Source organism: Seriola lalandi, unplaced genomic scaffold, assembly GCF_002814215.2.
Source record: "Seriola lalandi dorsalis isolate HSWRI2012SDOR001 ecotype SW California unplaced genomic scaffold, Sedor1 jcf7180002054368, whole genome shotgun sequence".
In the NCBI taxonomy this organism is placed as follows: Eukaryota; Metazoa; Chordata; class Actinopteri; order Carangiformes; family Carangidae; genus Seriola; species Seriola lalandi.
The window spans coordinates 110,975-122,687 of NW_019524921.1; the positions used below are offsets into that span (position 1 = coordinate 110,975).

Below are 11,713 nucleotides of genomic sequence, written 5' to 3' on the forward strand. Positions count from 1 at the left end.
ATAAGCTGTTACGGGCCCTAAAAACACACACACACACACACACACACACACACACACACACACACACACACACACACACACACACACACACACACACACACACACACACACACACACACACACACACACACACACACACACACTTTACTGATACGTTCAGGATCATCACAATTTCCTCATTATGTTGATAGAAAACGTTGCTGCAGTTTTGTTCTGGATCACAGTGTATCAGGCAGAAAATATTGTGATCAATAATCAATCACCTGATAACCAAACAGCAGGTGTTAGCAGAGATAAAACACAACAGACCTGAGACACGTCTGTTTGTGACTCACAGTAGTTTGTTCACTGCACAGAGTGTTGTTTATGTTTACGACAGTGACTCCTCCCTCTCAGGTGGAACTGATGTGAGAAACTGTTTCAGGATCTGCTCCAGTCTTGATGACGGGAAACTGACCAGATGAGCCACAGCAGGCGCCTATAGATATATCTCCTCTTCTTATACAGGACACATATGGGCACAAGTATGTGGACACCATGTTCTGAACCTTTATGTCATGTATATGTGGAGTTTCACAGTGACCTCGTGCACGTCAGATCCATGAAGATATGTATGTACACACATAGTGAAACCTTCACCTCCTCCTGCCTCGGGATCTGAACCAGAGCCTCCACATATCTATAGATAGATAAAGATCAATCCATAGATCTATAGATATATATATGTGTATCAGCTGATCACCTCGAGGACAGTTAATAACCTGATCAATAAGCCAATATTTGACCTTTCATATCCACTGAGCTCCAGTCTGCTTCTCCAGTACAACCAGTCTGATACTGGTGACCACTGACCAGGCTGCATTGCTCAACGGCACCTCTGCTGTGGTGGTAACAGAGAGAGCTGATGTCGGATGACGTTGACCTGACCTTTGACCTCCAGGCTGCAGCTGACCCAGCAGCGGTGAACTGGTTTGAGATGATGTCAGTGGATTTGACAGGAAATCGAGTCTGATGATGTCATGGGGTCAAAGTTCTGACTTCGCCGGTTTGATTAAAGGAACAGTCCAGATGTTCCAGCCGGATTTCATCTGTGTTTAGCCTAGCTTAGCATAAAGACTGGAGGCGGATGGAAAGTGTTAGCCTAGCTCCTCCATCACCTTGTTGCTGGTTGTAGTCAGCTGGTTCAGTTTACACCAGAGTGAGTCAATACACTAATCAATACTAATCTCATTCTCAGCCTGAGGTCAACAGAGAGCCAATGATCATCACTGATCAACCACAAAACACGTGTCAGCACCGGGTCCAGATTCACACTGAGACCTGGTTCTGGTCTGAGACCTACTGCAGGTGCTGGATCTCGTTCTTGTAGGAGATGAGCGCCGCCTGGTGGATGCCGTTCCCGCCGACCAGCAGCTCGTTGTCCAGAGCCAGAGTCAGGTCGGCCAGACTGAGACGCTCCTCCAGAGGGAAGTCCAGGGTCTGAAGGGGGACATCCAAAAACATAAAGGTTACTCGGCTGCTGCCAGAACCAGCTCCTGAAACCAGTTTATGTCAGAGACAGACCTTCATCTCTACGTGGCTCTGATTGTGTTTTAAAAGAGGTTCCGGTCTGCATCATTCTCTGGACTTCATCATACTTCATCATGTTCTGGACTTCGAGCTAAAACTTTCACCGGACCTGATCTGATGAATATCTCCACACAAACCAGAGTTATAGATGTACTAAAGTCTTCTCAGAGTGAAACCTTCACCTCCACCTGAACCAGAACCTCCTCAGACACTTTATGTTGAGTCTCGGCTCAGTCAAACACTGTGAAGGAATGTGAAACCTGCGGTTCAGCCTCCAGGATCCTTTTAACCTTCAACATCAGTAAGTAAATGACTAAAGCTCAGACGATAAACATGCTGATTAAATATCCACCAGACCAACTGAACAGCTGCAGCTGACTGACCTCAGTTATTGATCTGGGCCTCACTTCCCAAAATATCTCATGACTTAGATGAGCATAAAACCAATGAAGAGACCGTTATCAGCCTCGAGCTTCATCTACAGCTGCTGAATGAATTTCATGTTGTGTGTGTTTATCTAGACAGAACACAAATCTACTTCCCATGTGACACAACGATCTGATGTCCTGTGATCAGGTGAGCCCCACCTGACTCTCACTTGTTAATATTTATTGAATCTATCAGGAAGTAAATGATCTCAGCTCTGACTGACTCTGTTTGTTGATTTACGCAGTTTAAATGAACCATATATTATATTTATATTTTAAATCACTGTACATCCCTGAGGTTTCAGTCTGTGGACTGCAGACAACATACCTGCACCTGGAGGGACATTTTAACTGTTCTCATTGGTTCCAACAGTTCCAAATAAAACATACATATATACATATACATACATATACATGTATGCATCCTAATAAATATATATATATATATATATATATATATATATATATATATATACACACACAGTATATATAAATAGGATGCAGCATGTTAAAAACACTGGTGTCCGTCTCTTAAACGACCCACCTCCTGTATGTGAAGCTCTAAATGATAAAATATAAAATACGCTTCAGATCAAACACACAGAGGACGTGACCTCTGAGTCTTCAGGCCCAACTAAAAGTAAGGGGCCTGGTCCTGGTCCTGGTCCTGGTGCGTACTGACCTGTAAGATGTCCCGGCTGTTCCTGATGCCCTCCTCGGTCCAGAGGCCGATGACCCGCTCGGGGCTGGTGCATCCTGAGCCGTCGTCCAGCCGGCTGAGGATTCGTTGACCCACGGTGGCCGTCAGCAGGGAGGGCGAGGTGGAGCGAGCCGGGCGCTCCTCTAACACCGACTGAGACTGCATGGAGGACCAGAAACCAGAGTCAGACGTTAGTTCAGAGCTGAGGTGAAGGTGTGTGTGTCTGCTCGGGTCCACACTCTAATGAACAGGTTTCACAGGCGGCTCATGACTCCTGTTGTTGTGTGATGTGGTAACCTCTAATCTGGATTAGCATACTTTCACTGAGAGTCAGGAGGCCTGGGACAGACATCCAGACCACCAGTCCAGAACAGGGACAGCAGCAGTCTGAGCTGAAACACTGAATCACCTTCACCTGTGTGTAGCAGGACGCCCCCCTGTACGTCCTCGTCCTGTCTGTCCTCACCCACGTCAACAAACCGCAGCCTGACATCAGCCCTGACGTGCAGTACATGATGGTTTCTACCTGTCTGTCTGAACAGGTACCTGTTCACCTGCAGCAGCTGATTGGACTGGTGCCTCTCAGCTGCAGCACTGACTCCTGATAGGAGCTCTGGGGAGGCTGCATTCAGGAGCTCCTCAGAAAATCAGAAAGTCTGTTTGTGGGAGATGATCTCACTTATCAGTGGCTGTAGTTCAGTTTGAAAAGATCAACAGCGAAAATATGAAGAAGAAGAAATGAACATCAGGTGGGTGAGGACTGAAGTTTTACTGAAGGTTCAACTGTGTCTGATTTAAACCGACTGATGCTTCATGTTTGTCTGGTACGTATGTGGTGATGTGTGAAAGTAAACAAGCTCAGCATGACATCTAACTGTGTGTGTGTGTGTGTGTGTGTGTGTGTGTGTGTGTGTCTGACCCCGTGTGGCGCCCTCCTCAAGTCAGCAGGTCGTACTGGGGTGGAGCAGGAGACAGGGGTGGAGCCACAAAGAACCTTCTGGAAATCCCTGATACTGACTCTGCCGTCCAGGTCGGCGTCCAACTTTCTGAGCAGCAAGTCAAGCTCCTGCAGAGGTCAAAGGTCAAAGGTCAAAACAACAAGGATCCAGATGTCCGGACATCCCCACAGCTGCAGGCTTGAGGGTTCTGTTCATCAGGTCCACAAGGGGCCTAAAGAGGACTTATCATGGACTTCCAGAGAGACTGTTTCAGGTGCAGACGGCACTCGGAAAATGATCCCAAATCCCCAACAACATGGATGTCACGATGTTTAAAAATATATATAATATGTATCGTATTTGTTTTTGTAATCAAATTCTGTTGGGCCCTGACAGGTTAAGGGCATAGCTCCAGAAGCTAACCGCTAATGTAAAGAAAACAAAGCCTTTCAACAAACACAAACTCATCCTCTCAGTACAAACCATCAATCACTCTGTCCACTCATGTTAAGTCAGCTGATCTGACTGAGTGAAAAATCTGAGCCCATAGCAGCATGTTAGCTGTGAGCTAACATGAAGATGCTAGGAGCTGGTCTCTTTACCTCTGCCATGATGTCCGTGCAGAGAACGCTGAGCTAGCTTCTTCTTGTAGCTCGCTGCAGACCCAGAGCTGGTGGTGTGAGACGTAGTGATGTAAAGAGATCGTACCCATTCATCCAGAGTTATAAAGAGCAAGAACAGAGGTGCTGACGTCTTTGATAGGATTGGAGTTTTTATATGACAGAAGTGAAGATTTGCACAGGCGCTGTGGCTCAGCTGGTTAAAGCGCCTGTCTAGTAAACAGGAGATCCTGGGTTCAAATCCCAGCAGTGCCTTGTTATTGCTGAATTGTTGTTTGTGAAAACCAGTTGTTTGTAGTCTATGATCTGCAGTGTTTTCATGTCACCTCAGCTCACCTGGAGCCTCAGTGGACGGGATACCAAAAAAAGTATCATGTACTATTCACATTGCAAGATGGAAAACCAAGAAAGGCGAGTATATGGAGTCACGTTGATGGTACCAAGCAGTGTTATGTTACTCTTTAAGACCTTCATTAATCAGGTTACAGTCGTTAAGACTTGAGTTTAGCATGAGAGGAGAGCACCTGTACAGAGGCGCTGTGGCTCAGCTGGTTAAAGCGCCTGTCTAGTAAACAGGAGATCCTGGGTTCAAATCCCAGCAGTGCCTTGTTGCTGCAAAGGTAACCCCTTAAATCATGTTTCTCTCAGTTAAAGAGGATCTATTACGGCCATTTTTAGTGTTCATTATTTCACTCTTTAGTTGAAGATTTACGTGCTTTAATGTTCTCAAAAGATTTTCTTCTGCTGTATTCTGGTTATTAAAAACATTACATTAAAAATGCAGACCGACAGGCTGTGAGGCTTGGTCTCCTGTTCAGCCACATCAAGTGCGGATTACAGAAATAACTGTGGTTGTTTTTTTAAGTATATTTTTTGGGCTTTTTTATGCCTTTATTTGATGGTACAGCAGAGAGACAGGGAATGGGGAGGCAGAGAGAGGGGGAATGACATGCAGCAAAGGCCGTCCGATGCGGGACTCAAACCAGGGCCAACTACAGCGAGGACTGTAGCCTCTACACATGGGGCGCCCGCTTAGACTGCGTGTCCAATTCACATTGTTTTCATAATCATCAAACCATCGGTGACACCTCACACCATGTGGGTGGAGGCACTGTCATCCTGTTTCTCACTAACTTTTCAAGGTTTTACTCTAGTGTGTTACTGTTCTGGACATATACTGCGGCGCTGTGGCTCAGCTGGTTAAAGCGCCTGTCTAGTAAACAGGAGATCCTGGGTTCAAATCCCAGCAGTGCCTGATTATCATGGAATTTCCTTGACCTGTTATTTGTTGTATATGCTGTCCAGTGTTTTCACGTCATCTTTTGGTATCTCCTCAACTCACTTGGTTAAAGTACCAGGTACTACCCACATTTTTTGCACGATTGGGGAAAAAAAGTGAGTATATAGAGTGACGCAGTGGAACAGGGGTAATGGGGGTAATGGTGGTCCTGGTGGATGCCTTGATAAGCGAACCATGTGATAGTGGTTTCAGGTAAGCAAAAACAGGTGCTGTGGCTTAGTTGGTTAAAGCGCCTGTCTAGTAAACAGGAGATCCTGGGTTCGAATCTCAGCTGTGCCTTACGATTAGTAAATTTCATCGACCCATTATTTGCGGTAAATGGTCTGAAACACCTTTTGGTATCGTCTCAACTCACTTGGAACCTCTGTGGAGGTGATACCAAAAGATTAACAGGTACCAGGTACTACCCACAACTTTTGCCCGATGGAAAACCAAAAGATGAGAGTGGAGTCAAGTTTAGCCGGTGCAATGCATGGAAAAGGGGTGATGGTGGTCCTGGTGGATGCCTTGATAAATGAACCAAGTTAGAAAACCAAAAACAGGCAGTACAGTCAAGCCGAGTTGATCTGGTACCAAGGAGTAGAACAAGGGTAATGATGGTTCTGGTGGATACCTTAACAAACAAACCTTTCAAAAGGGGCTGCAGCAAAAAAGACAGGTGCTGTGGCCCAGCTAGTCAAAGCACCTGTCTAGTAAACAGGAGATCCTGGGTTCAAATAGCAGCAGTGTCTGATTATCGCAGAATTTCCTTTACCTGTTTTTTGTTGTGTATGGTCTGAGTTCAGACGATACTTTTGGTATCTATCCACAACCAAAAAAGGGGAGTACCGTTCTACAGCGGTAGAAAGGGGTGATGGTGGTGCTGGTGAATTCTGATCTTGGCATACGCCTTGCTCAAGACCCCTGTAAAGATCATGGGCCCTGTGGCTTAGTGGTTAATGCACCTGTCTTGTAAATAAGAAATCCTGGGTTCAAATCCCAGCAGTGCCTTCACACATTGTACAACACCAAAGGAAGACCGTGTTACAGTCTGTCTTTCATATTGAACACAGCGAGGAGAAGCAGCTGATACTAGAGTAATGATAAAATGACACAGATACTAGGTTTTAACCATGTCTTGTTCCTTAAAATATTCCTGCTGTATATCCATTTGTCTTACATGGTCTGCAGTGTTTTCACCTCAACACTTGGAACCTCGGTGGAAATGATACTAAAAAAGTACCAGGTCCTACCCACAACTTTGCCCGATGGAAAACCAGAAAAGGAGAGTTGATTCAAGTTGAGCCAGCGCCATTCAATGGAAAAGGGGTCCTGGGAGATGCCTTCATTAACTAACCTTTTGACTATGGCTGCTGCAAGATAAAAAACAGGTGCTGTGGCTCAGCTGGTTAAAGCGCCTGTCTAGTAAACAGGAGATCCTGGGTTCAAATCCCAGCAGTGCCTGATTATCATGGAATTTCCTTGACCCATTATTTGTCGTAGATGGTCTGCAGTGTTTTCACGTCACCTTTTGGTATCGTCTCAACTCACTTGGAACCTCGGTGGAGGTGATACTAAAAAAGTATCAGGTTCTACCCACAACTTTTGCTTGTTCGAAAACCAAAAAAGGGAAGTACAGTTGAGCCGGTACCATGCAGTGGAAAAGGGCCAATGGTGGTCCTGGTGGATATCTTCGTGGACAAACCTTTCCATAGTGGGTACGGCCAAACTAAAACCAGGTGCTGTGGCTTAGTGGTTAAAGCACCTGTCTCGTAAACAGGGGATCCTGGGTTCGAATCCCAGCAGTGCCTGCACACATTGTCTGTCATCGAAGGAAGACTGTGTTACGGTTAATAGTTTACATCAGCTCAACATAAAGACTGTATAAGGGAGGAGAGAAGCAAACTGATTCAGAGCTCATACAAGATAATATGATGAGGTCCAGACAGGTAGTAGTTTTTAACCCTGTCTTGTTCTTTAAAATATTCCTGTTTTATGTCCAACCACAGCAACAGTTTGTGATAACTGCATGAAGATGGACCGGACGTTCAGAGTGGGAATGTCAGACGCTCCATTCTCCCAATAACAGTCAGTGTACCATCAACATTACTCTATAGCTGTTATTCTAAGGAGCTAATATGAGAGGAGAGGAGGCTTACAGCAGCGCCTGTCTGGTAAACAGGAGGTCCTGGGTTCAAATCCCAGCAGTGCTTTGTTGTAAAAACCCAATACATGAACTTTTATATAAAATGTTTCCCTCCATATTCTAACCAAGAGCAGAGAGGAGGACCCACAATCAATAAAGCCAGACTGACCTTAATCATCCTGTGTTTGTGGGGCTCCTGCAGGGGCTGGGCGGGTCTTACCTCTGTGTTTAGCTGCTGCAGGCCCAGGTGATCACAAACTGCAGTCAGGACATGGACCCCTGCACCTCCTCCTCCTCCTCTGACTATCCCCTGCTCCACTTCCTCCTGCTGAGGAGCTGCAGAGCACAAACACAAACTCTGGTCGATCAGAAGTTCTGTCTTTCTCTCTGAGTCAGCGTCTGTTAATCTGACGCATCAGTCAGCAGCTGGTTAGCTTAGCTTAGCATAAAGAGTGGAAACAGAGGGAAACAGCCAGACCGGCTCTGTTCAATGGAAACTAAATCCACCTCCCAGCAGCTGAAACACTGACTACCATGTTATATCACTTGTTTTTATCTGTACACAGACCTGACTATTTCTTTGTCTTTCCAATCTCTTTCCTGGTGAGTTGGACCAGACTGAAGTTAGTAATCTGTGACGGTGCTGGTGATCTGGACTAACCAGCTGCTGCCTGTAGCTTCTTATTTAACTCAACAGACAGAGTGACATCAATCCAAACATCAAACATCAATATGTCTGTGATGGAGTCCACCTGCTGTGGGCTCGTTCATGACGTCCTGTTCTCTGACACAAGAGGAACCTCAAACCAAAGACTCACATGGTTCTCAGTTCCGGTTCTGAGAGGAACCGATGAGGCTGTAAACGAGACGTAGAGAGTACCTTTAGACTGAAAGTCTGGCTGGATGTTGTCCCTCAGATTTCCTGCCTCCTCATCGGACTTCAGGCTCTGCAGAGAAAACATGGAGGTCAACAACAACCTGCACCGCACTGTCATCACTGTGTTAACCAGCCCGTTAAACTAGTTTAACTAGCAGCCGAGTGTGACCAGAGGATGCTGGGAGGAAGGTATGGAAGGGTGTGTGTGTGTGTGTGTGTGTGTGTGTGTGTGTGTGTGTGTGTGTGTGTGTGAGTGTGTGTGTTCACTGTATAGACCCCAGTTGTCACGTTAAACAGCTTAGCATGGACCCGACCCCTCTGTCAGGACATTTGTGGGAAATTGAACCTGTGACTTTTCTTCCAGCAGAAACTTTTCAAAACCAAATTCAAACAGTAGAAATCTTCTTCACTTGATTTCATCTTGTTCTGGTGTCACGTTTTTTTATTTTAAAGTTTTCAACCGGTAGTTTTTATTCCTCCAGTGAGTGTGAGAGTGTGTGAGTGAGTGAGTGAGTGAGTGTGTGAGTGTGTGTGTGTGTGTGTGAGTGTGTGAGTGAGTGAGTGAGTGTGTGTGTGTGTGTGTGAGTGTGGGTGAGTTTGTGAGTGTGTGTGTGTGAGTGAGTGTGTGAGAGGGAGAGGGAGAGAGAGAGAGTTACAGTCTTTAATCTGCAGTTACATTAAAACACTTCAGTGCTTTCAGAGACTCAGAAAGTGAAGTGGAGTCAGTTTGATGTAACTCTGTGTCTCTACTGTCTCTACTGTCTCTAACTCTGTCTCTACTGTCTCTACTGTCTCTACTGTCTAACTCTGTCTCTACTGTCTCTACTGTCTCTACTGTCTCTACTGTTTCTACTGTCTCTACTGTCTTTACTGTCTAACTCTGCCTCTACTGTCTCTACTGTCTTTACTGTCTAACTCTGCCTCTACTGTCTCTACTGTCTCTACTGTCTCTACTGTTTCTACTGTCTAACTCTGCCTCTACTGTCTCTACTGTCTCTACTGTCTCTACTGTCTCTAACTCTGCCTCTACTGTCTCTACTGTCTATCTCTGTCTCTACTGTCTCTACTGTCTCTAACTCTGCCTCTACTGTCTCTACTGTCTCTACTGTCTCTAACTCTGCCTCTACTGTCTCTACTGTCTATCTCTGTCTCTACTGTCTCTACTGTCTCTACTGTCTCTAACTCTGTCTCTACTGTTTCTACTGTCTAACTCTGCCTCTACTGTCTCTACTGTCTCTACTGTCTCTACTGTCTAACTCTGCCTCTACTGTCTCTACTGTCTCTACTGTCTCTAACTCTGCCTCTACTGTCTCTACTGTCTATCTCTGTCTCTACTGTCTCTACTGTCTCTAACTCTGTCTCTACTGTCTCTACTGTCTATCTCTGTCTCTACTGTCGCTACTGTCTCTACTGTCTAACTCTGCCTCTACTGTCTCTACTGTCTCTACTGTCTCTAACTCTGCCTCTACTATCTCTACTGTCTCTAACTCTGTCTCTACTGTCTCTACTGTCTCTAACTCTGCCTCTACTGTCTCTACTGTCTCTACTGTCTCTAACTCTGCCTCTACTGTCTCTACTGTCTCTACTGCCTCTAACTCTGTCTCTAACTCTGTCTCTACTGTCTCTAACTCTGTCTCTAACTCTGTCTCTACTGTCTCTAACTCTGTCTCTAACTCTATCTCTACTGTCTCTAACTCTGTCTCTAACTCTGTCTCTACTGTCTCTAACTCTGTCTCTAACTCTATCTCTACTGTCTCTAACTCTGTCTCTACTGTCTCTAACGTCTCTACTGTCTCTACTGTCTCTAACTCTATCTCTAACTCTGTCTCTACTGTACCTACTCTGTCTCTAACTCTATCTCTAACTCTGTCTCTACTGTCTCTAACTCTGTCTCTAACTCTATCTCTACTGTCTCTAACTCTGTCTCTACTGTCTCTAACGTCTCTACTGTCGCTACTGTCTCTACAGACTCTGCAGCGAGGAGCAGAGAGGAGCAGAGAGGAGCAGAGAGGAGCAGAGAGGAGAAGAGAGGAGAAGAGAGGAGCAGAGAGGAGCAGAAAGGAGCAGAGAGGAGAAGAGAGGAGCAGAGAGGAGAAGAGAGGAGCAGAGAGGAGGAGCAGAAAGGAGCAGTGAGGAGCAGAAAGGAGCAGTGAGGAGCAGAGAGGAGCAGAGAGGAGCAGCGAGGAGCAGAGAGGAGAAAAGAGGAGAAGAGAGGAGCAGCGAGGAGCAGAGAGGAGCAGAGAGGAGAAGAGAGGAGCAGAGAGGAGCAGAGAGGAGAAGAGAGGAGCAGAGAGGAGCAGAGAGGAGCAGAGAGGAGCAGAGAGGAGCAGAGAGGAGAAGAGAGGAGAAGCGAGGAGGAGCAGAAAGGAGCAGTGAGGAGCAGAGAGGAGAAGCGAGGAGAAGCGAGGAGAAGAGAGGAGCAGAGAGGAGCAGCGAGGAGCAGAGAGGAGCAGAGAGGAGCAGAGAGGAGAAGCGAGGAGCAGAGAGGAGCAGAAAGGAGCAGTGAGGAGCAGAGAGGAGAAGCGAGGAGAAGCGAGGAGAAGAGAGGAGCAGAGAGGAGAAGAGAGGAGAAGAGACTCTTTGACCTTTTCGAAATCAGCAGCTGAAAAGTTTCTTTTCCACAGAAACAAGCAGAGGAGCAGAGAGGAGCAGAGAGGAGGAGCAGAGAGGAGAAGAGAGGAGAAGAGAGGAGAAGCGATGAGCAGCGAGGAGAAAAGAGGAGCAGAGAGGAGCAGAGAGGAGAAGAGAGGAGAAGAGAGGAGCAGAGAGGAGAAGAGAGGAGAAGAGAGGAGCAGAGAGGAGAAGAGAGGAGAAGAGAGGAGCAGAGAGGAGAAAAGAGCAGCAGAGAGGAGAAAAGAGGAGAAAAAAAGCAGCAGAGAGGAGCAGAGAGGAGCAGAGAGGAGAAGAGAGGAGAAGAGAGGAGAAGAGAGGAGAAAAGAGGAGAAAAAAAGCAGCAGAGAGGAGCAGAGAGGAGCAGAGAGGAGCAGAGAGGAGAAGAGAGGAGAAGAGAGGAGCAGAGAGGAGCAGAGAGGAGAAGAGAGGAGAAAAAAAGCAGCAGAGAGGAGCAGAGAGGAGCAGAGAGGAGCAGAGAGGAGCAGAGAGGAGCAGAGAGGAGAAGAGAGGAGAAAAGAGGAGAAAAAAAGCAGCAGAGAGGAG

The 11,713-nt window shown here is 46.4% G+C and overlaps 1 protein-coding gene and 6 non-coding genes across 10 annotated transcripts in view; 6 read left to right on the forward strand and 1 right to left on the reverse strand.

Annotated features, from left to right (window-relative positions):
* Nucleotides 1–11,713, reverse strand: part of ninl (ninein-like) — a 35,622-nt gene that overhangs the window by 15,614 nt on the left and 8,295 nt on the right. For all 4 annotated transcript variants that reach the window (XR_015437394.1, XM_087174604.1, XM_023408584.2 and 1 more), the window contains exons 4-8: nucleotides 8,561–8,627; nucleotides 7,901–8,016; nucleotides 3,617–3,763; nucleotides 2,680–2,856; nucleotides 1,343–1,479 (exon numbers count right to left, since the gene is read on the reverse strand). Coding sequence is in view for 3 of the 4 variants with exons in the window: in XM_087174604.1 (XP_087030730.1) it covers nucleotides 1,343–1,479; nucleotides 2,680–2,856; nucleotides 3,617–3,763; nucleotides 7,901–8,016; nucleotides 8,561–8,627 (644 nt within the window). In the remaining variant the exon portion in view is untranslated. The remainder of the gene's footprint in view (nucleotides 1–1,342; nucleotides 1,480–2,679; nucleotides 2,857–3,616; nucleotides 3,764–7,900; nucleotides 8,017–8,560; nucleotides 8,628–11,713) is intronic.
* Nucleotides 4,437–4,510, forward strand: trnat-agu (transfer RNA threonine (anticodon AGU)). The gene has a single exon. It is a non-coding gene; the product is annotated as a tRNA-Thr (tRNA).
* Nucleotides 4,789–4,862, forward strand: trnat-agu (transfer RNA threonine (anticodon AGU)). Its single transcript has one exon. It is a non-coding gene; the product is annotated as a tRNA-Thr (tRNA).
* Nucleotides 5,437–5,510, forward strand: trnat-agu (transfer RNA threonine (anticodon AGU)). The gene has a single exon. It is a non-coding gene; the product is annotated as a tRNA-Thr (tRNA).
* Nucleotides 5,761–5,834, forward strand: trnat-agu (transfer RNA threonine (anticodon AGU)). Its single transcript has one exon. It is a non-coding gene; the product is annotated as a tRNA-Thr (tRNA).
* On the forward strand, nucleotides 6,925–6,998 carry trnat-agu (transfer RNA threonine (anticodon AGU)). The gene has a single exon. It is a non-coding gene; the product is annotated as a tRNA-Thr (tRNA).
* Nucleotides 7,273–7,345, forward strand: trnat-cgu (transfer RNA threonine (anticodon CGU)). Its single transcript has one exon. It is a non-coding gene; the product is annotated as a tRNA-Thr (tRNA).